Below are 23,468 nucleotides of genomic sequence, written 5' to 3'. Positions count from 1 at the left end.
GACTCTGGGAACTGAAGTTCTCCTCTTTTTTTAAGTGTGTGCATGGCGGGCGGGGGGGGGGTGTTGCAGAGCCGAAATGCCCCCAAATGTCTGGGGATAGTCCTTGAGCGAGAAACCGATTTAAAATGGGTATCGGCGTCCGATGTCAAACCGTTGCGGGAATCGGCTATTTGGGAGCGGATCACAGTCCCCTGCTGGGCTTGTGTGACTCCAGAGAAGTTCGCCTGATAAAATGTAGTTCTAGCTCCCTTCCGTAGATTTCTTAAAAGAGTCGTCGGTAGTCAAACTTTTAACCAAAGCAGGATCGATTTGACAAAAGCAGCCTTCTCTATACATAGACGCCCGGCCCTTTTACCACGTTGACCTGGAAACAGATTTACGGATTTGTTTCTGATAGGATTGAAAGTACCTTGGACCTGGAACTACTCCGTTTGAATTCCTGAATAGCATGCCCGTGATAAAAGACGGGATGGCGGAGCGGGCAATTCGGAAGCCTTTCCCGGAGTCGGTGATTAGTGGTCAGAGCGGGGAAACGCAGAGACCCGAATTCAAATCCCTACTCGCGAAGCTTGACTCAGCCGCACTTCTTCTCAGCCTAACCTACCCCTGTTTTGAGGACAAGCCGGGGGGAGGGGACCTTGGGAGAAGGAGAAAGGGGGCGACAGAATGTTCAGCGGAGCCCCGAGCTCTCAAGGCACACACGGGCAAGAGAGCCGCTGTACTCAGCGGGAACGACTCTCGGGTCATAGGCGCAGGGCGGCCGTCGAGTCGAAATCCGTCGAGGGATTGGCCTGCGGTTCTGTCCTTGCGACCGCTTCAGCCTGAGCCATGAGGTTTCAGCAGAGCAAAGCCACGTGCCTCGGTTCCATTGGTCCATGTGGCTGCAGATGGGGTGGCCAAGGGCAGGTAGATGCGTGTGCCTTCCTTTCAGAGGCAGGCAGGAGAGAAACCATTTCCTAACCATTTCCATCAGAATACGTATCCCCTCCTGTTTGCGTATGTATGTGTGTGTGGGGAGGGGGATGTCCTGAGGATGCTATTGCGTAAGAATCGTGCCGTTTCTGTTAACATGGAGGATGAAAAAAAGAATTTCAGAATCTGTCTGCTTTGTTTCGCTGACATCTTAAGCAGAGTTGCGTCTTTGTAAACCTACTGAAGTCAGTGGGTTTAGAAGGAGTCCCTCTCTGTGTTAAGAACTGCACTGTGGTGCTGTGAAATCTGCGGTCACCAGAGGAGGTCCGGCTGTCTACTCTGGGGCTGATTTCTGAATAGGCAAGTAAGTGTTGCAGGGGACATTGACCTGCGAGAAACTGACAAGCATTCTGCCTCGTGCCATGTGCTCCCTGCTGTGGTCTCCTGCCAAAGCTCCCTCTTCAAAATCATGGCCCTCGAAGTCCAGTCACAAGGCCCTTGGCTGCTGGCAGAAGGAGGTTACCCTAGTCGCCAAGGCCAGCCCTCGAAGGTCGCTCAAATCCCACGAAGAGGCCCGGAGTCCGCGTCTCCAAACACCAGCAATGTAACCTGTACGCGGTTTAGGCCAAAGCACAAATGCTCATCAAGCATTTAGGTCCGCGGCTGAAATGCAGACCAGACATCTCTGTCTTGAGGTTGCGCGGCTGCATGAGTGTGAATCCTCTTGTACCCTTCAGGTGTTCCTCGACAGGCCGCCAGAAAGCCTCTTTGGTATACCTAAAACGTCTATCTTTCTAGTGTCGTGTTTAGAAATATAAACCTGGTGGCTAAAGGTCTGACTCTAAAGGGGCTATACTTCAAGCGACCGCGCATCGGAAGGATGGCTGGGGTGCCAAATGATCCATTCCCATTTAGAGGGTCTTGCCTGAAAGACGTGTGGCACATGCGCAGCTCCAGTGAACTCAGTAGCAATTGAGTGCTGGCTGACCCTCTGTTTTTTCTTGTCCTCACGAGGCGCCTCCTGTCATTATTATTCCACACGAGGGTGGATAGACAGACACTGTGCCTTGCCGCATATGCCTCTAACCTGGCATTTGGGTTGCTCCTAAAGAAAAGATATTACAGGACTATTGGGGGTTTTCTCCCACAAACCACTGCGGTTACCTACTTCAATCGCCCACCCCCGCCCCCCATCATTCAACTGGAGAAGCGATATCTCCTGTTGAGACTTTATGATGGCAGGGAGGTTCCATTCCAGCCAAGTCTTGGCTATGCTAATGGATTTTACTGGTCAAACATCTCATGTATTTCGGACAGTGCTGGCCGGTGAGAGCATCCAGTGTTTGCTTCTTTACTTTTGGTGCTTTTTGAATTCTTGCACCCAGCTCCAAGTCACTTGATGTAGACTGCAATGCCCCTTCGTCTCCACGAGATTTTTATTTCCACCCCTCTTTCGGAGGGGACCGGTACTTGAAGCCTCTTGAGAATTCAGAAGGTTTTATTCCTTCGCCATTTTGAGAGTGCGTACAATTATTGAGGTTACTGTCCCATCCGCCCTCAAGGAGTCCAGGAAGAATCTATTGGTTTCTTTGCCTCCATTTTATCCTCACACCAACACCTGTGTGTGTGTGTGTGTGTGTGTGTGTGTGTGTGTGTGTGTGTGAGAGAGAGAGAGAGAGAGAGAGAGAGAGAGAGAGAGAGAGAGAGAGAGAGACTGGAACAAGATCATTCAGAAAGTTTCACAACATAATGAAGATTTGAGCCACGCTATCCTCAGAAGGAGGGAGGGATGCTCATATAAAACAGTTTATTCGATGAGTATGGAAAATGGCCCTTCCAAGGAAGAAACACGCCTATGTGCGTAACAATGATTAAGTCTCCTTTGAAATCCTCAGTCGTTTCTATTTATTTCAGTGCGGGGATTTTGAATCTCACCCTCTGCCTCTAATAGCCAATGATTTGTGAAGCACTTAGCTGGGCAGTAGGATGTATCTAATGAAGTTGAAATGTGGTACAGCCAGTTTGGAAGGACGCCTTCGGCACACCGCAGAAGGGGTGATCCAGGTTTTTGCTGCGATTTCCCCTTCATTGACTCCGAGCCTACCTCTGCGTGCGGGCGTGCTTCAAAGTCTCCGAGCCGACTGTTCAGTTGCCCTGAGCTGGGAGGGAAAGTGAAGCTCGGGAATGTCTCTTTTCAACAAAACTAAACGGGGCGGAAGGAGCGTTTGATCTTTGACAGCAGGCAGATTCTCCATCCGCCCCCATTAAAAAGAAATCCCACGTAATCGGTGGTGCCGTTAGCCGATTTCCCCAATACACAGAAGCGATCCAATACTTGTGATATCTTTTTTTATCGTAAGGACACCAGCAGGTGCAAAATCTCTCTCTTTCTCTCTCTCTCTCTTGTTTACTCATCGAGGCACCGGCCTCGCGCAAGAGCTCCGCGGTTCCCCCTTCCTTCCCACACGCGTCTTCGGGACTGTTAAGGGAGCGATCTCAAGGCGGGGTACAGGAGGGCTACAGGAGGGCTTTGACCCCGTCGAGTTCCCAAAGGGCAAGCGGCCCCGCAGGGCAAGCGGACGGTCTCCTCTCCAACAACCGGCTGCTTCGCGATACGCAACACCTGCAGGTAGCCGGGATGGTCCATCCCAGGCAGTACCCAAAGACTATAGCAGCTGCAGACTTCTTTATCGGCCCGATCAAGTTGCCGCCTGGTAAACAAGCTTTGCAGAGAACTCTTCTTCACTTTAGCTTGTGGGGGTGGGACACTAAAAACCTATTTTATTCCCACCTTCCCTTTGGGTATGGAATATCTAACTTGACTCTGGGGAACTCAAAAGCTTGCTCCGGACTTTAAGACTTTTCTGTTAGTCCGGATTTTATTTTTTTAAGGTATTCTTTCCCACAAAATAGTTCCGGGTCAACAGCAGCAGCCCTGTTAGGCTGCAGGAGTCCCACAAAATCCGGCTTAGTAGCCCCTTATGAGAGAGTAACAACATTGGCCAAGGGATGAGCTTTCCCGAGTGAAAGCTCGTGTCATCAGCTAGGAATAGAAGTTGTATCTGACTCAGTTCTGCTCACAGCAACTGATACCCTGGGACATTTTGTTAGTCTTCAAGGGACCACTGGACTCGAATTTTGTTATACAGCGTAACAAAAATGTCCCCTGAACAAGAGGGTTGAAAAGACGTTGCCGCTTAAAAATATATATTTTTTAAAAAATCTCTCTAAACCCTTAAGCCTGAAATAGAGATCTGTGGTCTCAAAGCTTCCTTCTAACGTTTTAAGACTGACTTGCCAGAGTGTTGCTTGAAGTCACTTCACTCCTGTGAAACCAGCACCGCCAAAGACTTCATTCTGGCTGTTCAGGACCACCTTCCAACTGAATCACCTAGCAGTGATCTCATTTCTCTAGTTTATGGACTCCTAGGTTCTCTTGTGATTCCCCCCAAGTGGTGGCTGGTGTCCTCCAGGAGAAACCACAGAGATCCCGATTTGGCACCAGTTCTGGGTGGGCAAGGCAATAAAACCAAGAAGCCTGAGTGTCCAAAGGCTAGGCAGGACCCTGAAATCCAAGTCTGGCTTCCAAGAAGAGAGATGGGAGCCTACTTGGAATGGAAGGAGGAGCAAACCTGGCCAAGCTTCTGACACAAATGACGATCCTAGGCATACACAAAAGCCTGATCCACTTGGTTCAATGGGAATGATTTCCAAGTAACCCTGCAACTCGGAATGGCGTCCAAACTCTTCAGGGCATTAAAGGGGGCTCCAGTGAAGTTCATGGAACTTACTTTGGAACCATTTGCCTCACATCTCGACCTAACTGACCCTGTCAGCATCACATACTATTACACATCCACTCAAGGACCTAGTGCCAGTGTTAAGAGCATGGTAGCAATCGTGTTTACCCAGAAGTCAATCACACGGAAGCCAATGGGATGTACCTCCCAGTAAATAAGGTTACTTTTGAAGCCCTATATCTTCTCCCCCCCCCCCATGAAAACAGAAATGCCACTGAATACAATAGTTTGCGGATACTTTGCACTGTGGTGGAGGGGTGGCCCTCACTCTATAAGGAGGGCATAACCAAGATTGTTGACCGTCGACAGCCAGCATGGCAAACCAGAGCATGAATCTGGGTCATGGTCAGATGAGACGGAGACTACCGAAGGCATCGCGGCTGGCTGATTTGGCTTACCACTGGGGCGTCCGGGGAATGGGCGGCGGGGGGGGGGGGAGGCCTTCCATCCACAGAAGCCCTGAGCTCCTTCTGATGCTAGGCAGGGAGTGACTTGTGTTAGGAGCAGTTAAATGGGTCGAGCCACTGGGTTATGCATGTGCAAGGCAAAGAAAGAAAGAAAGAAAGAAAGAAAGAAAGAAAGAAAGAAAGAAAGAAAGAAAGAAAGAAAGCTTTTCGTAATAGCTGTTGTTAATAACCACAACACAGATATGCCGCTTTTTCAATACCCACCAGTGGGTACATAGTCTAGACTAGAGAACATTCCGTTGAAGTCAGTGGGACTTGGGAGTGAGCATGCTTAGACTCGCGTTATTAATCTTTGGTACACGGGAGAACGAGCCTTTAAGCTTTGATGGCAAAGAATCGCCTACACCCCCCCCATGGAATCTCCTCCCCGACCTGAAACCGCCTCCCTGAGTTAGATGAAAATCTCTTGGCCTGGAATCCCTTGGAGCATCCCACGGCCCATCCGCAAGCGAATGCGCAATGGACCCCCGCCTTCTTTTCAGAAATTCCCGAAGGAGCCACCCAGCCCAACTCCCTGGAGTGCTTTGCTAGGGTCGGGAGAAGCGGGCCTTCCTCAACAGCATCCCCCCCCCTGCCTTACCCGAATCGGAGAACCTGAGCGGACCACTGAGCGATCTTTGAGCACGCCCCCCCCCCCCGCTGGGCTGGGCTCCATTCCCCTCCCCGCTCCCCAGATGCCGACAGCTAAGAAACTCAGAAGTGCACAGACATAACAAGAATCAAGGGAGGCAAAAAATTAAAAAGAAAAAAACACCCGGGCTTTGAAGCCCAGCGCAGAGACAGAAGCGCTTGTAAAGCGCACCGGCTCTCGTCCCTCGAAGGCTGTGATGTTTTTGATTCCTTTTCTTTCCTCTCTCCACCTCCTCCCCGCACTGTCTGAAGATAAATGTACAGATATTACCTATAATTAAGCCTGTTTTCGACCGACTTTGGCTCCTGCATTGGAGTTGCAACCAGGAGAGAGAGAGAGAGAGAGAGGAATCCAGGTTCTTGGGAAATTGACTAATCATTTAATTGCAAGACTCTTTAGTTAACTTCAGTCTGTCTGTCTTGCAGTTAGAGTCTCACCTCCCAAGGTTGGGTTAATGAATGATCTCTCCCTCACACACAGACCATTAAGTGAAGCCAGATATTAAATCGTGCTGGAGGAACAAAGATTATTCTCGTACCCCAAACTCGATCCGTGCCGCCCAAAGCTTCTTCTATGATGGGAGACCGTAGTCCAGCCTGCCCCCCCCCCTTTCCGCACCTTACACTGTGGAAACACCTACATCTCCGGCCAACTTTGTCTCTATTCTTCGTCTGCCTGTTTTTGCTGTTATAAGTTTTGGGGGCTGCGATCCACTGCGCAGTGACTTACCTCCGAGGTGACAAATTTAGGATCGGGTTGCAAATAATTCTAAGAGCAGTGCCAAAAAGACCTAAACATCCCTCGGTTTGATTTGGTTACAGAGCGCGGGCGAAGGCTGCTAAGGGAGACGAAAGAAAAGCAGCCCAACAAAACCACTCTTCGAATAAACTGCTAGGTTGCAAACGGATCGCGAGTTTATGCAAGAGCCTTCAGACCTGGCTGAGCTCCCCCCACCCCAACATCTGAAATTCTTCTAAATCCTTTCAGGCCGGGGGGGGGGGTGTTAGTGTGTAGGGGCGAGGTTTGTTTCTGTAGGCAGCACAGGGGCCTCGATCCAAAGTGCGCTTCTCGGGAAGAGTGCTCTGTAGTTTACAGCAAAACGGAGTTACCGCGGCCCCTTTGCTCCTGCCACAGATTTGGGCTGGGGTGGGAAAGGAGTGGAACAAATTCCTTTTTAATATAAATTGGTGTAATTTTATTTCGTGTACAATCACTGAAAAGCAAAAGAAAAAAGAAGCGTGTCTTTGGAAAGGGAAGAGGTTCTGTTGGCTAGAGAATGTCCCTTCTTTTTTTTCCAGCCCTTTTCGTCCCCGTTCATTAAGGAATTCGGACAGCAGACCTTTCGCTTCTGGAACCAGATCCGGTTCTCTCTCTGCTACTCCCGCCCGCGATTAAGCCGCTTTTGCCTCGTTGCCACGGGCGTGGACGGCCTTGGCTTCTGCGCTGCGAGAAGCATTCTCAGCTAACCCCCCCCCCCCCCGCGCCGCCGCCGCCGCCGCCGCCGCCGCCACGAAAACGTCCTTCTCCTTTCATCCCTCGGATGTCAGGCCTTGATAGAGTCATTACGGGGGAGCGCAGCCAGCCGATGGGCTCGCGGTGGCTCCTCCTCTGGGACCAGAGAGCAGGAAGGTAAGATGAGTGGGCAGGCAGCGGGTGAGGCTGAGGCTGCCCTGGGGTGGGGGTAAGGATGGGGGATGCGGGGCGGAGCTGCCTGGGACGAGCCGCCGTTTCTACTCTCGCTGGAGCCGGTCAAACTGCACAGCCGCTTCCCCCAGGAGTTTCTCTTTCATCTCCCCGCTGCTGGCGCCTGCAAACAGCCTCAGTTCGTCTGCAACGTCTCCCCCGCCCTCTTTCTCCTCTCCCCCCCCTTCTCCGAGCTGCAGCGTCTCGGGAACAGGGCGCATATTTCCCAGCTGGTGTAATTGACCAGAAAGGAGCAGCGGATGGGGGTGGGGAGGGGCGAGGGTACGCCGCTTTGCTAAAGGGAGGACAGAAGAGTCGTGGGCCTGCCATGGGAACGGAAAAGACACCCCACGAGGGAAAGGGGCTCGAGGGAAAGGGGCTTGGTCGACAGGAGCTGTAGTTTGGCAAGGGCATCTGTCAGGATCCAGATCACTCACCCTAGCTCCATGCACACAGGCCCTTCCCCACTCCCACTGTGACTCTCCCTCTTTCTCGAGCATCACGTGAACAATCTTTTTCCTAGGTAGAAGGATTTGGTGAGGAGTCTTGGCAAAGTCGCTGGAGTCATGTAGGCCAGCACTTCCATTTCCAAATCCCCTTCCCGGGTTGTTGCTATTATTATTATGACTTGTGACAGCCAGATACTTGCCTGGCAGATGATGTTCTTCAGTTCGAGATTTACTCCAGTTGTTACAGTTGATACTAACAACAACAATAGAGAGAGTCAATAAAGTGCACAAAGGTCCAGCAGGGTTAAGAGTGCAGCTCCTTCTGGGATTCACTGAGGCACTTCAGCATGCTCTGAAACAAATCATTTCAATGTTTTTTTAGGGGAGTCCATCCCATACCTGTACCTGCAGCTACAGGCAATCCTTTAAAGTTCAGAATAAAATGATTCTCTTCAGGAATGGGAAGTCTGTGGGTGGATGCTCCATTGTGTTTGTGTATTGGTCATTCTGCTGTTAGCCTAAAAGATGTTTACTTACACTCAGCACACATCTGAAACCCAAATTCTAGCACAGATATTTTTTAAAGGACATTTTCATTCTATAAATCAGAAAGAAGCAGCAGGTGGAGCTGACTCTCTCCACTAAGTGTGGACAGGATGGACTTGGGTTGTGGACCTGGTGGTAGGTTGGCCGAGTAGGCGTGGTGGATAAAGAAAAGCCAACAATCTCAAGTTGGCAACCTGAACCATTCAAGACTTTACCAAAGTCTGGGGACTGCAACCAGCCATCCCCCCCCCCCAATAGCAACCAGCCAGTCACCTTTATAGACCTGACACATACTGTGTGTAAGCTTGACAACTGGGTTCCCAGATACACTCAACTTGGAAACACCTTGCTCTGAAAATAACTCAAAGGAATTCATGTCCCAGAAAATGTATTTAGGATTATGTTAATGTGCAATACATCCATCACTATGTCGCTGGATCAACTATTCTGTTGAGCCAAAGATTTTGGAACTGTGGGAAGCCGTCAAGATCAGCATAGTGCATAAAACTGTCCTTGTACCTGCCACCCTCTGTTGTGGCTCCCATCTGGTAGAATGGACTGCATGAGAAGGCCCACATTTCTAGGCATTCTGCAGATTCTGTTAAACAGAATTTTTCAGAGAGGGTGTTTGGATGAAGGGCTGTATTCTAGTGAAATGGTTCAGGTGGGTTGGCCTGAATCAACAGTATAAAGTTTGAGTCCTGTGGCACCTTCAAGCCCAACAAAGTTTCATTTGGGGTATAAGCGGCCTACATAGGAAAGCTTATACCCCCCAATGAACCTTTGTTGGGTTTAAATGTGCCACTGGACCCAAACTTTGTTAGAATGGAATGATTCAGGACTGACACTTCTTTATCAAAGGAACAAGCTCCTTGAAGTTTCCTTGTAGGTTTTATCCTGTTCTTACTGTACTGTCTTCTTCTTCTGCAATTTGATTCTCTGCATCATTAATGCTACACCATTTTGGATACCACTCGCATTGTTGTTCTAACTTCTGTCATCCTAGTCCTACTGCCTTGTTTGAGACTGTTGTTTTGTCTGATGACATTTTAACAACAACAACACCTTTATTGGCATACCAACCATATAAAAAGAAAATACAACAAGAAATATACACCAAATAGATACTCCTATTCTATTGCTTGTTGCAATGTCTCTTGTGGTCTTCCTTGGGACTGTAAATAAACAGACTCCAGAGAGAGGTGCTTCTGACCTGATCAAGGTCTAATGCTCCAAGGCTGCTACCAGTCCGCTGATCCATGAGTTCTGACAATGATGAGATTCCATGATGGCCCTCTGGAACCAAGGGGACTTTTCACAAGAAATGTAGAGCTCCAGAAAGCAGCATTTCAAACCAAGCCCTTTGCCTTCCAGTCAGCATCATGAGAAAAATAGGGCAGGCAAAAGAAGACTCTGAAACCACCCCAAGGAGTTCATGTGTCCGTCTGAAAATGTGTTTCTTCCCACTTCTGTCAAACCAGGTCGCTGTGACCTGACCTCAAGCCCATTCCCATTCTTCAGGGGTAGAAACTTTGCATTGATTTGGTGTAATTATCTGTAGCACTTCAGCAGAGTGGCACTAGCACCTCATTGTTCCCTGTTTGCATGCATTGTTTCCTTATGTTCATCCATTCTCATTTACCTGTCATTAAGGGGAGGAGAAGCAGGGTACATACAGACTTGCTGCTAGCATGGGATCCATTCCTTTTCAAAGCCACTCCACAATGAGTCGCTCTCTTAAGCCCTTCCTTGTTGGCTTTCTAGGCAATCTGTAGGGTTTTTTTTTTAGTGAATAGATTGGGGGGACACATCCGGGGATAGAGTTAAGTCCCCCCCCCCCATGTTCTGCATTAGGTTCTTTAATGATCAGTCTGCTTCACCGCATCTGGATTTGGGGTGTCTTGCCAAAATCGCTGCCCATCTCGGTTGCTGTCTTAAGGTGAAGATTTGGCCTCAGGTCCATAGGTCCACGAGGACGGTGCGTGTATATGTGTGTGTGAGAGAGAGACAGAGACTCACGGGTCCTACAGCCTATTTCATTCAGAGACCCGAGCCTTTGCCAGAACACGGCAAGAACCTGGAGGGAGGGAGGGAGGGAGGGAGGGAGGGAGGGAGGGAGGGAGGGAGGGAGGGAGGTAAAACTTGCAGGTTGCTGAATTGAGTTTGCAAACTTTTGAGTCAGCCCCACCATAATAAAGGACATCGGTGTTAGAAGATTTCCCTTAGCATTATGTTGCTAGCTCTGAGTTTGGGGTGTGATCTTAGGTATTCTAACTACGGGTGGGGAGCTTGGTGGGATTTAGTTCTGCCTGCACTTCTTTAGGACTGCCCCGCGATTCCCGTTTAACCAACGCCAGGGCCCGGTGTGTTTTTCTTGCCCCTACAACTCTGGTGCTTCAGCTGGCATAGCCCTTTCAAAGCAAGCTGGCTGAATGGAAATGGTGGAAGTTGGCCGCTGTCTCCATAGGAGGAGGGTCACACCCCAGAGAACATTTCGTTCTTTCTCTGCACGTGTCTCTATTCCCACAGATGGTTTTTGATTCAGGTGTAAGGTGGGATGGGTCGGCATCGGCCCAGCCATTGCAGAGCAAAGTGGGGCCCGGAGTCCTGAAGCCTGTTCAAAGATCCTATAACCCTCCCTACCTTGTCTGTCTCCCAACTCTCAACAGCATGGATCCTGTAGGGAAAGCACAAGCACCAGATCCGGAGAGGCTGTGACAGCCGGTAAAGCTTGGTCCATTCCCCAAAGAGCGAAAGAGTTCAAATAATCAGCAGTTTGTCTTCAGCTGTGGGAAAAGGCAACAGAGGGACATTGAGGCGACCCAGATTCTAATTTTCAGCACCGAAGCTATTTAGTGCAAGAGTTGCCATCGTTTTGGAAAAGATGTTTTCTAGTTTCCACTGTGCAGACAAACCTGAAAAGAAAGCACAAGTTCTGGTAAGAGCCTACCAGGGGCCAATCTAGTGTCACTCCCAAGGAGCCTCGAACACACCGGTCCTTACCAAGCCACTGGAAACTGGAAAGTCGAGCTCTTTCAAAGAAATGGCCAAAAGTAAGGCGTTCGGCCAGAGATCTATAGCAATTAGAGAGATTTCCATACAAACACACACACACACAAATCCAAAGCTCTGCATACACCCGAGTCAGGTTCCTGCCTTTCCCAGCTGCGTTGACACTTCCAGGCCTTCCCCAGCAGCCCGCGAACGTTTGAGTAACACAACAACAATGGTTATCAACACCTAATTAAAGAGCTATCATTACGAGATTAAATTAATTATGCAGGCAAAATGATTTGCTTTTTCTCGGGGTGGTAATTGAAATGCCTTCCCATTACATTAATGCGCCTTGTTCGCTTCAATCGGCCGCCGTTGTAAAGTGGGGCAGCTCCGCGCAGACATCGCGGCTGCCTGATGCGCTCGCAGATGAAGGAGCCGAGAGGCTCTAGGCTGCGCCGGCTTCTGGCAAATGCATCTGTTTGTCATCAAGGGCTAGGCGCCTGCAAATTACATTAGCAACATAATCATTTAAAAAAAAAAAAAAGCAATCCCCTTTCTTTCTTGGGCATTTAATTGGTTTGTATACATACTGGGGGGGGTACAGAGGGGGGGTCTTCTTCCTGATTGTTCAAACGACCCGTTCAACTAATTGGTTAGAAGAGATTATCTGATGACGCAGGCAGAATTTGGGGAGCCCCCCCCCCTTCGGATGTAAATGGGATGGTTCTGTCTCATTCACTGGGTTCAAAGCCATTGCATCCGGTTGTCGGTGGGGCTTCTATGAAATCCGGGGCTCCCTTCCTTTTGTCCCCTTCCACTGTTTGTGGAAGGCATCCCCTCCCCCGCAAAAATCAAACCGACCCCCAAGCGTTGCTTTTCCCGGTTTCCCCCGGTGGTAACCTGGACATGAAATGCGCAGTCTCTGGGGCCGTCTCTTCCCTAGGCTCGCAGCACTTTGCTGCGGTTGGCGGCAACTCGGGTCTCGGAAGGAAGGGCCAAGGGGCCTGCCTCGCAGGATGGGTTTGGGAGTCCCCGCCAGCTTTGAACCCGAGGTGGGCTTTGATCCTAGGCCGATGACATCACTGTGGAGAGTGCTCTCCTCCCCATTTTCGTGCCGAGGGGCTTCGTGGCAGATCTTTGCCTTAGTCAGATCTTTGTGGCAGATCTTTGCGCGGGGGTGGGGGTAGCGGTGGGGGGAGAGGGCGAGGTCTGCGCGCTCAGAATTTCCTCTTCATCTCATGAGCCCTAATTATTCCAGTGACTTTCCTGTTTTGGCAGAATTACAATGCTAGAAAGCTCCCTAATAGCACAGCTTCGTTCGCGGCCCGTGTCATTAACTTCTAATTTATTTAAAAGGAAAGAAGGAGAAGAAGGAGAAGGGGGGGGGGGACCAATCTAGGCTCCGAGCCGCTGGGAGTCAGAGCCAATGGCCTGAGTCATCGCCTGACGTCACCGCCTGCCGCCGCTCTCATTGGCCCGGCCGCGCTTACTCAACTTCCCAAAGGAGGAAACGGCCAGAAGGCTCCCAAAAAAGGGGAGGAAAAAAAGTTTGCTGGGTTGTTGCGCTGGATGCGAGCGGAGCGAACGACTCGCGGGCCCGGAGCCAGCAGCGGAGCGGCGGAGCGGCAGAGCAGAAGGCGGCGGCGGCTCCTGTGGGCAGGGATCCTTGCGCGGGCGCGCCGCGATGGCTTCTTCTCCTCCGGCCAAGGCGAAGGAGGTTTTCTCCTCGGACGAAGAGGGCCCTGTCGCCGCGCTCGAGGAGCCCCGCAAAGTCAAGGTGTCCAGCCTGCCTTTCAGCGTGGAGGCGCTCATGTCCGACAAGAAGCCCCCCCGAGAGGCCGGCGCCGGCCTGGAGGGCTCCGGTTTGGGCACCTCCCGGCCCCTGCTCTTGCCCGGTCACGGCTCCAGGGAAGCGCCCAGCCCCGGCGGCCTGACAAAAACCTTCGAGACCTCGTCGGTCAAGTCCGAGAACTCCGAGGATGGGTCGTCGTGGATCCCGGAGGCCGGCAGATACTCCCCGCCCCCAAGTGAGTCTCGGCCCGGGGAAGGGGAGAGGAGAGCTTGAAGAGGCGCCGGGCGGGCGGGCGGCTGGGAAATTAGCCGGCTGCTCCTGTAGGGCTCCTCTGGCGGAGCCGGAAGGGAAACAGGCAGGCGAGGCTCTGGCGTCGGAGCCCTCGGCTGGCGCGGCTCTCGGGCAACGGCGCGCCGAAGGAGGGTGGGGGGCGAGGCACATACCCGCTGAGCGCGATTCACGCACCGGGGAAGAGAACATTGGGCGCCCCTTGGAAACACAAACCAAGTGGAGCCCGCCCGTTTGCCCGGCGCGCCGGCTGCGCTCTTCTCCGGGAGGCCGGCGGTATTTTCCCGCGGAGCGCCGCACTGTCCCGCGGGAGAGTCCTGAGGCTGCGGCGGCAATTGCCGACGGCGTCCCCGCCCCCTTAGGCGCCGTCCACGATCCGCTGCGTTTGGGAAAGTCCGAGACGGGCGGAGGTTTGGCCGGCCTCCTGGAGCCTCCCGAAGCCGGCGCCAGGGAGAAGGAGGCCGAGGGGTGGCTGTTGCCGCTCTCCGACGAGAACCTCCGATGTCGCCGTGTCCCGGGGTCTCTAGCGGGGGGGGGGGGGACTGGATCAGCGACGGGGGCACTCTGGGAGGCCGCTTTGGCCTGTCGGGAAATGGGAGCGCGCCTCGCCTTGCCTTCTGGTGCACCTGTTCGCAGGAGACTGCCTCAACGCTCCGGAGCGCAACTCCGTCGGCTCGCTGGGCTCCGCAGAAAAGCTGCCGATTGCCAGCCGCGTCTGGCGCACTGCGCCGGGGGAGGATTAATAAAACCGGGCACAGCTAGAAATCGTCCTTCGGATCGCCCCGGCCGGCGACTGATCCCGAAACGGCGAACGGCTGCCGGTCATTCCCCGTCGCGCCCCGCAGATCCCGACTTCGCCCAGATTCTTGGGCTAAACTGGCCTGTCCATTTTCCACCTGTTTTTAGAAACGGGGTTCTTTGTAGGTCAGGTCTTCTTTAAACCTTCCAGTTTGATTTCTTTCCATGCCTTGCTTCCCAAATCCGACGCCAGGTTCATTGGCTACCGAGGGGCCTGTAAGACAGCATATATCAAACAACCTATGTCCTCCTCCAATTTCGTCTTGTACTTAAAGAGACGCAGGGAGCAAAGTTTAATAGATGAATAGTAACCTGGCCCCTAGCTTTTAATGGCCCTGAATCAGTATATAGTCAGGATCAGGTAACAGTGATAAATACTGCATTCAAAAGGTAAAACAAAAAAAGACATGCAAAAATTCCTGTTCTACAGAAATATGGTTCAATCATCTTACAGATAACAGCTAATAAGTAAAGTTCATTTGTATGCAAAAGAGAGAAAATTTCCTTCCTCATTTCTAGCAGGAAGTTTTAACAGTGACTTTACCCATTTCTGCCACATCCATTGCCTTAGTGGAGCAGAAGGCTAATCTGACTATATCTGTTTGAAGTTAAATTTAGGACATTGGGGGGGGGGGCGCAAAAAGTGATTGAAGGTTTAAAAAGCTTTGGAGTGGTCTCAGGATATGTTATTGCTTTTCAGTCATGTACAAAACACCAGGAAGGGACTTTTGCTGTTGACAACATAGAAAAGCATTGCTTTTCTGATGTCTATATTTCTATTTCTGTTTTTTCCCTTTTCCCGGCAAAGCCTCTATGTAGAAAATCATTGCCTGGTTTCCTTCTCTCTGTTTCCATGTCCTCCCGCCTGAGCCTATACATGTTTACTCAGGAAATATCCCAAGTGAGCATGGAAGAGATTGTAGCCTGAGAAGGCCCACATCTCAGTTCTAGGCAAAGAAAAGCAAATGCATATCCCTTTAGTTCACTGGGACCCTCACCCAGTTAAGTATGCTTGTTAACCATTTTTCTCAAGGTCATCAGAGCCTGGTGAAAATTCTCAATCTGAACAGGCCTTACTATTTATGACTTTTGCCATTAAGAAGGTAAATTTGAACAGTAGTGTAAGTGAGATGCTGTCCTGAAAAATTTTCCTGTGCCATCATAGGAAATTGCCAGGTATTCTAAATCTGAACGAGTTGTTAAAAAATTGCTTCAAACCCCCAAGGATATGGGAGGGGGGTGGTTTGAGGGCATGGAACTTGACAAAGTCCATTAAAAGAACTAAATCTCCCTCTATGCCCAGTAATAGTTTCATTGAATTCTGTAGAATGTCAGGGTGACCATTCTTTTAATTTTTCTTCTTCAGGGAAAGTGATGGTCTAAAACAAGGATGCTGTCTAAAGAATAGAATTTCAGAGTCTGAAACATTCTAAATGACTCCCAAGATCCTTATAAATCTCTACGTGGTGGATTCCCCAGGCTGACTCTCAGTTGTAGCTATTCCCTTGTAAAGGAAAATTAATTCTTTGGTGATAATGCATCTTCCCTGGCCGATTAAAAAGTTATCTAGGGAAAATGGGGTTTAAAAAAGTCTTAACAAATTGTAGTGGGAAGTACAGGGACTATCTTCCTAGTCAATTACTATTTAAAATGCTGTAGTCTGCATATAATAAAGTGAACAGAACATTCAAAGTTTGAGCCCATTGGCACCTTTAAGGCCAACACAGTTTTAGTCATCGTGTAAGCACATAAAAACTTATATCATCAATAAAACTTTGTTGGTCTTAAAGGTGCCACTGGGCTCAAACTTCATTCTGCTGCTTGAGACCAATGCGGTTACCTACCTGGACCTCTCTTCAGGGCTTTTGGTCATTTTGGAAGATAAAACAGCAGAAGAAATATGGGGATATAGTTTGGGAAAAATTGAAAGAAAAATAAGTAACAATAGAAAGGCATACAGGTGACTGGCTTGGCTAGAAGGCTGTCACCAGCAATGGCATTGGTTCTGCCTTCATTTCCCGCATTGTCTTTTTCTAGTGGCATTTAGCCCGTGTTGTTTGTTTCCTTCTTGTATTACATCAAGACTACTGAAACCATTTCATACCCAGTCTTAAGGGAGTCTGAATTTATTCCAATATCTGTTGCTGAACTTCACATTTAGTGCCAGAATGATTCCAATACCTAGCAAAATGGAAGCCATCTCTACAAAATCAAAATACTGCCATATTTACATGTAAGTTACTTCACAAAACCTTAATCAAACACTTTTGATGAAGTGCACATCTAATGATCTCTTGGCTTTAAAAGCTAACAGTAAACTAAGGCAAAGACACATTCCTAGGCATATCAAAATGTAAAATATGTTCCACAGTAATCACATTATAAGAAACATTTCCACAATTGCCTTGTGTTAATAATATCGTGCACCTGAAAAACCATTACGTGGTTGAAATGGTATGAAATGGAGACAAATATTTTGCACTTTGAACAAATTTGAGTTTTCACCACAGAAATCAACTTATTAATCTTGCTCAGCATCACCGAGGATACTTATTAATAAATTATCCTAGGTTTGCTTTAAGTGAGGGTGAGACTGAAAATTCCACACACCGTATTCCAATAACACCACCTTTCACTGCATTATCTAAAACATTTTTATTCTAAGTTCTTTGGGGCTTATAGGTGAAGCTTATCCAGCAACCTGGCCCAAGGCATCCATTTCATTGTAAACTGCACTGGTTTTAGTAGGATTCATTTTAGATTTCCAAAGTCCTTTTTACATTCCAAAAGAGAAAATGGGAAATTTTTTTAAGTACTCATTGTTACTACGATATTCATTCTCCGCTTCCTTGGGTTGGTATGCTTCTGAATCCTCCAAGTAAAACTCCCCCCCCCTTTCATAGTTGAGTTTCTCTTCAACATTGCCAATGTAATCCTAAGAGTTCCTCCTATCAACTGATCCCAGCTGACTGCAGTGACTCTTTGTAAGACAGTGTTGGGTGATGTTCAGTGCAAGCACTTAGAAGCAAAGTCCCAGGAACGTCCGTGTGCCTCTTTAAAATCTCATGGCCTCTGAGACCATGCTAAGGAAAGTCTGCGCAATTACTTTGCAATGGAACAAGATAGGAAACCAATTCCACTTCTTTCTATTAGCTACAGATGTTTTGTAGCGATATATTATTTAAAAAAAATATTTAACATTGTGTCATAAAGGCTGGCTGTTAAGTTCACATGTCAGCCTCCTTTCTCCTTAGTGTTGTCTCTGGCTGGGAATGGAGGGGGGTGGGAAGAAACCTGAACAGCTGACTCTTTGCTCACAGATCACAAGTCTATCGCAGATTTCATTGAAAGCTTTAGTAGTGTACAGAGGTGGGGGTGGGGGGAGAGTCCCTTTCCAGACTGAGTTCAGTGTCCTTAGGTAATGTTTTGGCTAAAATGTGTGATCAAAGATGTCATTCACAGTGAATAAATCCTAGTGAGTAATGGCTGGGGAAGCATTTCTTTCTGACCCTTTGGATTTCTAACTTGGAGAGGATTCTTCAACTGATCTGTTGCCTATCAATATCCCATTCCCGTAGTGATCTGTAGGTCTCTTTGTTCACTTGTGTCTCACTGAGATCCACACTGTAGCAAGCTGAGAGGCCTCTAGATGTTCTCAGCAAGTGCAGGTCTTCTCACTAGAGTCCATATGCAAAATGTTGGCAGAAAAGACTGGTGGTTGGCAATCCATCCAACCTCAGCCAGGTGGAATTTTTGTAGTATTTATCTAGGAGTGATGTAGGGCTGGTTGTCCTGTCTGTGGTGGTGCTGGAGAGTCCAGGGAGATGTAGGGCTCTGGCTGAAAGTAACAATGCTATCTCGAGGACATGATGGCCAATGTCGCTCCAATGATGATGTTGACTGTTTCATTCTGGCACACCTTTGCTGTAATAATCATAGCCAAAGTGGCATTTAAAGTTTAGGGCAGGACACCAGAATACCACCGGTTAACCCTTCACAGAAATGTGAATTGCTCACTGAAATCCCACTGATGTAAGGTACTCACCTTATGGGAAAAAAGATCTCCCAGGACACCTGGAACCAGTTTGGTGTTGTGGTTAGGCGTGCGGACTTCTAATCTGGCATACCCACCTCACAGGGTGTCTGTTGTGGGGAGAGGAAAGGGAAGGCGACTGTAAGCCGCTTTGAGCCTCCTTTGGGTAGAGAAAAGTGGCATATAAGAACCATCTCTTCTTCTTCTACTACTTCACAGTCTTTGAACCATTTTTTAAACGGGTGATGATTTGTTAATACACTGGCCTTCTTGTATCAAAGGATCAGTGCACCGATCTGGCTATATGTTTCCATTGATCCACTGTGATAGCTGCTGCTAAAACCACTCTTAGAATATCTGCATTATGAACTGATAATAAGTGGTAAACAGCAGCATAATTCATTAGGAACACTCAGTTTTTTGAACAAAAATATACACTGTCTAATTTCGCTACATACTCTCCTTCCCAGGCCATGAAACCAACGTAACCCCATGTGCAATCTGATGCTAGTCTGACTTTTGGCAGGGGCTGTTTATTCCTTCCTTGGGGAGTAACTGATCTTTGTTTCTCTTTCCAGGGCACCTGAGCCCCACAGCCTGTACACTGAGAAAGCACAAGACCAACCGGAAGCCGCGAACACCTTTTACCACCTCTCAGCTGCTGGCTTTAGAACGCAAATTCCGTCAGAAGCAGTACCTTTCAATTGCTGAAAGAGCAGAGTTCTCCAGCTCTCTTAACCTCACAGAGACCCAAGTCAAAATCTGGTTCCAGAACCGGAGGGCCAAGGCAAAGAGACTGCAAGAAGCTGAGCTGGAAAAGCTAAAGATGGCTGCCAAGCCCATGTTGCCTTCTGGCTTCAGCCTTCCTTTCCCCATCAACTCCCCTATCCAAGCTGCCTCGCTCTATGGAACATCGTATCCCTTTCATAGACCTGTGCTTCCCATCCCGCCTGTAGGACTCTATGCTACTCCTGTTGGATATAGCATGTACCACTTATCGTAAGAAGATTGGAAAGTATCACAGCAATGCGACATAGACTTCCTGGTGGATCTTGCCCCGTTCAAGAGTGCAGTACAAAAAACCCAATACTGGTTGTTTTCCTGCATGCTTGTATGTGCCTTATCAAGTATATAGGAGTTTGAAATTAAAGCAGAGCCCATGTTCTGCAGGTTGGGGAACCAGCCAGGTGTGATCTCAACTCTCAAAAACTGATGGTGAAAGAGAGGTGTTTATTTCCTCCCCTGAATGCTTAAACTAATATAGTTTGTTTATATACTGCAGGGGGGGTGGGAGGGAGGGGGCTCAATCTTAAATCATGTGTTTGCAAGGCATATTTGTTTTCCTTATGACGTTCCCAGTGGAAGACTGAGAGATGGAGCTTTTGGTAATAAGAGCGTATCATTCTTTACAGGGAGGCAATTTTCATCCCGATCCTATGTAGACGTTTTCAGAAGCAAATTCCACTACATGCAACAGCACTTGTTCCCATTTAGTGGGTGGGTGAGGGTGTGTGGGAATAGAGGCGTTGATTCGTTATGGCTTAAAGGTTGACTGGTAAAGACACTTTGTCAAGAATACCAACCTCTTAAGAAAAAGAACAGTGTTAAGAGCAATAAATGTAAGACAGGCCTAATGGAGCTGCTTTCTGTATTTTCTCATGGGCTTAGCCACCACTGTGCTCCTTAAATTACATTTTAAGCGGTTGGGATATTGGAAATGAAAAATTTTGGATCCGGTGAGTATTGATGCAGCCCAGCAAAACAATATTTGGGTTTTAGAATAAAGCTCTTAACAATGGAAATTCTCTAATATTTGCTGTAGGGCAGAAATGTATGAGTCTGATATCCTGGAAAAGAAATAGCCTCAGGAGTGAGATAAATAATGATTTTGCTGGCCTTTAGTTGACAGTTTATTCTTGTTTCTAGAATGCCATGCAAGGAGGGGTGTGCTCAGTGTGCAGCAGCCAAAGAAGAGGGTAGGTTGTAAAAGCTTTGTCTCGGCCCTCTTCTCCTTTGTTTGGTTAATCATTGCCACATAACAGTCACTTGTCTATTTGATGCCAGGCAAAACAAGGATAGAGGTATGAAGAAAGGCATTGCTTTTCAGAAGAGAGAGAAAGTGTGTGTGTGGATGCAGAGAGACTATCAAGACCATGTTGCAGCACTGGTTTGTTTTTACTGATGCCTTTACTGTTATCAGCTTATAAAAATGAATTATGCTCGAATGTTTATTGAAAGACCCATAGACCCAACAAACAAACAAAAACTTATGGGAACAAGATTGGGCTATGCAAAGCAGCAAAATGAACCCCTTCCCTTTTCTTCTCATTCTTTTCATTCTGGGAAGGAAGGGCCCCATTTTGTTATTCTCATTGTTTTATTATTGTTGTTATAGCTAAACTTAGTGGTAAAATGTCTATGGAGGATCAGATTGCTGAAGACTGGAATTCTCTGGGATGTTACTAAGGGAAGAAACCAAAAGATTTTTTTGGGGGGTGGTCTTATCCCTACTACAACCTGTGTTATGACTTCTGCCCATTAGCTCAGCTCCACCCTTTTACCCCCAGCCTACTAAAATCCCTTTGAAAGGGATGCCTTGTATAATTTTATATATTTTATTGATGATTGATGAAGATTTATTATTTCTTATCTCTTTTATTTAGAATTAAATTAAAAAAAACTTGTTTAATTGTGTGTGGGTCTGTCAGTACTTGGAGTTCTTTTTATAGGGGGAAGAAGCACATCTTCCATTTCTGCACAGGGGCAGTGAGAATTAAGTTCAAAGAAATACTCAGTATTATCATATTTCAAACTTACTTTATTTAACCCCATTTCCATTTTTCTTAAACTCCACACTGGAGAAAAGCCAACCTTCATTGAACATTCAATGGAATAATGCTTATCATACATTCCAAATAAAAAGCCAAATCTTTAACAAAATTTCCTTTATTTGATGCTGCTTTAGCACTTCTATTATATACAAACTTTCTGTAGCCATGTCCTGGTTTCTTCCTTTATCCAGGTATTTTATAAAGGTACTCATTGCTTACCCCAGGGAGTAAGGCCATTTCCTTGGGAAATCCTTGTTCAATCAAAGTTAGTAAGATCGGAATTTACTTTGGTTGCTACATAGGTTTTCCTGAAAGGAAACTTTCAAGCAATTCAATGGGACTTGCTCCTAAGTAACTACTTATGCTTGTTTTTCTTATCAGGTTAAAGTGCAGGGTCATGACTAGAGGTGCACTCTTCTGCATATCAAGTCCTATTTAATACCCTGGGATTTGCTTCCAAGCCTAAATGCATAGCATAGGGTTCGCGTTCTTTTCTTTTCTTTTCTTTTCTTTTCTTTTCTTTTCTTTTCTTTTCTTTTCTTTTCTTTTCTTTTCTTTTCTTTTCTTTTGTGAACCACCCATTTTTCCGAATGACCTGGATAGTTTTGGGGGTGTGAAGACAAGTGGGTGCTGAGCCAAGACTCATCCAAACATACCTGCAGGGTTCCAGGAGGGGGAGGTTTCCCATGCAGCCTGTATGTTGCTTCGCCTAATGCTCCTGCATTGTTTTGTGGATGTTGCTTCAAGCATTGCTTGGTGAAGGAGTGATTGATTTCAGTAGTATTTCCCAGCTGATAACTGAGTCCTAACAAACAGATTGCTTTTCCTTTACCGAAGGGTTCCTTCTGACCATCCCAATCTACTCCCATTTTAACTTTTGAGGGCAGAGAGGGGGACAGCCTTCCTGTCTTGAAATGGTGGGATCCTGGTTTTGATGAATTAAAGATGCCTGGTATGATGTCTGGGCCAATCTGAATAACAAAGCCAACCCTTTGGGAGCCCTGAGCGTCTCTTGGGGTTTGTGGAGAGCTGCTGACCTGAGAATCCAGGCTTGGTTTCTTTATCACGAGGCACTTAGCATTGTACAGTTGGGTTCAGTGAACAGCTAGGTGGGGAGTCAGCCCTGCTGGGTGCACAGGACAGCTGTCCAAAGGCCTCCAGTTCCAAACACAGGCTCTGTGCCTGATTAGCCTCGGCTTCCCCTCTGAGCTGGAGCAGGCAGCCTCTCCTACTTCCTGGCCTCTGCAGCTACATATCACTGACCCCGAAGACAATGAACCTACTTTGAAGTAAAATGGCTGCACACCTTTCTCTCCACTCCCCCCTCCCCTGTTGTTTCTCCATCTTCAAATCTTGGCCTGTTACATTCCTGCCTCTTAGGCAACTGTTAGCAGGAATAAACTTTTCCTCCCTGCCCATTAGGCCAACAGGACTGCAGAGGATCAAGATCTTGACCAGGCGATCGAAAAGAAAAACCCACTGAAGTTTTTTGATTGTAGCCACCCTTTCCCCACAACCGCCTTCACCCACCCAGGCTTTTGGCATCCTATTTTATAGACTCTTATGTTTCTTAAATGCATTCTCTCTTTAGAAAAAGGCTGGGCCTTAGCTTAGCCGATAGGCCAATGATCCTTAATGCCCTTTGGGGGAGGGGGAAGCAGGAGCAGAGAGGCGCTGAAGGTTCATAAAGCAAGGAGTTCTTGGGCATAAATCAAGCAGTGTCAGGGATTACCAGGAGTTCTTTGGGTGAAGGAGCGTTGAGGGTGTGATGAGGGGGCATCTTGCCAGGGACTCTAGATTTATTGCAGAAGGTCGGGGTGTTGAAGACAGTCACTGGATTTTCTACCCAGCACCCAATTTATTAGCCTAATCCAATTGAATCTTTTAGAAAGAGATAATTGAATATTACCCTTCATGACAAGGGGGCATAAAAAAAAAATTAAGGTAGATTTTCATCCTCTGTCTAATGGGAGGTGCCCTGGAGGCAGCTAGCTGGAGGGGTGTAAGTGGGATCATCCCCCTGAACGCACCTAAAGGATGCTGCCTCGCCATCACCCCCACCCCATCGCTGAGCATTAGTAAAACACAGGGAAAAGGGGGGGGGGAGTGGCTGTAATTCCAATGCAAAAGTTCAATTGTTTCTGAACTGACAGAGTTTTATTCAAGATACGAGCTTTTTCATGCACACTTCCTCAGATAAATAGGAAAGAACAGCAATTTGGATTTGTTTGTATTTGCTTG

The 23,468-nt window shown here is 47.9% G+C and overlaps 1 protein-coding gene and 1 long non-coding RNA gene across 2 annotated transcripts; one reads left to right on the top strand and one right to left on the bottom strand.

The window, feature by feature from the left end:
* Nucleotides 1–9,535: 9,535 nt before the first annotated feature.
* Nucleotides 9,536–12,848, bottom strand: LOC143832498 (uncharacterized). The gene is made up of 2 exons (XR_013229288.1): nucleotides 12,386–12,848; nucleotides 9,536–11,985 (listed from the first exon to the last, which is right to left on the bottom strand). It is a non-coding gene; the product is annotated as an uncharacterized LOC143832498 (long non-coding RNA).
* A 163-nt stretch (nucleotides 12,849–13,011) lies between these two features.
* On the top strand, nucleotides 13,012–21,085 carry MSX2 (msh homeobox 2). Its single transcript, XM_077327019.1, has 2 exons — nucleotides 13,012–13,512; nucleotides 18,975–21,085. Exons 1-2 carry the CDS (start codon nucleotides 13,170–13,172, stop codon nucleotides 19,397–19,399), a joined length of 768 nt encoding a protein of 255 aa, XP_077183134.1. The 5' UTR covers nucleotides 13,012–13,169; the 3' UTR covers nucleotides 19,400–21,085.
* Nucleotides 21,086–23,468: the final 2,383 nt, after the last annotated feature.

The sequence above is a fragment of the Paroedura picta genome, chromosome 3, assembly GCF_049243985.1.
Source record: "Paroedura picta isolate Pp20150507F chromosome 3, Ppicta_v3.0, whole genome shotgun sequence".
Taxonomy (NCBI): Eukaryota; Metazoa; Chordata; class Lepidosauria; order Squamata; family Gekkonidae; genus Paroedura; species Paroedura picta.
This window is presented reverse-complemented; position numbering and strand designations above follow the sequence as displayed.

What these genes read in the sequence shown, in the direction of transcription:
- MSX2 (XM_077327019.1), top strand. Translation starts at nt 13,170, where the DNA reads ATGGCTTCTTCTCCTCCGGCCAAGGCGAAGGAGGTTTTCTCCTCGGAC. An exon ending in CAGATACTCCCCGCCCCCAA is followed by an intron (nt 13,513 to 18,974) that starts GTGAGTCTCGGC and finishes TTCTCTTTCCAG; the next exon opens with GGCACCTGAGCCCCACAGCC.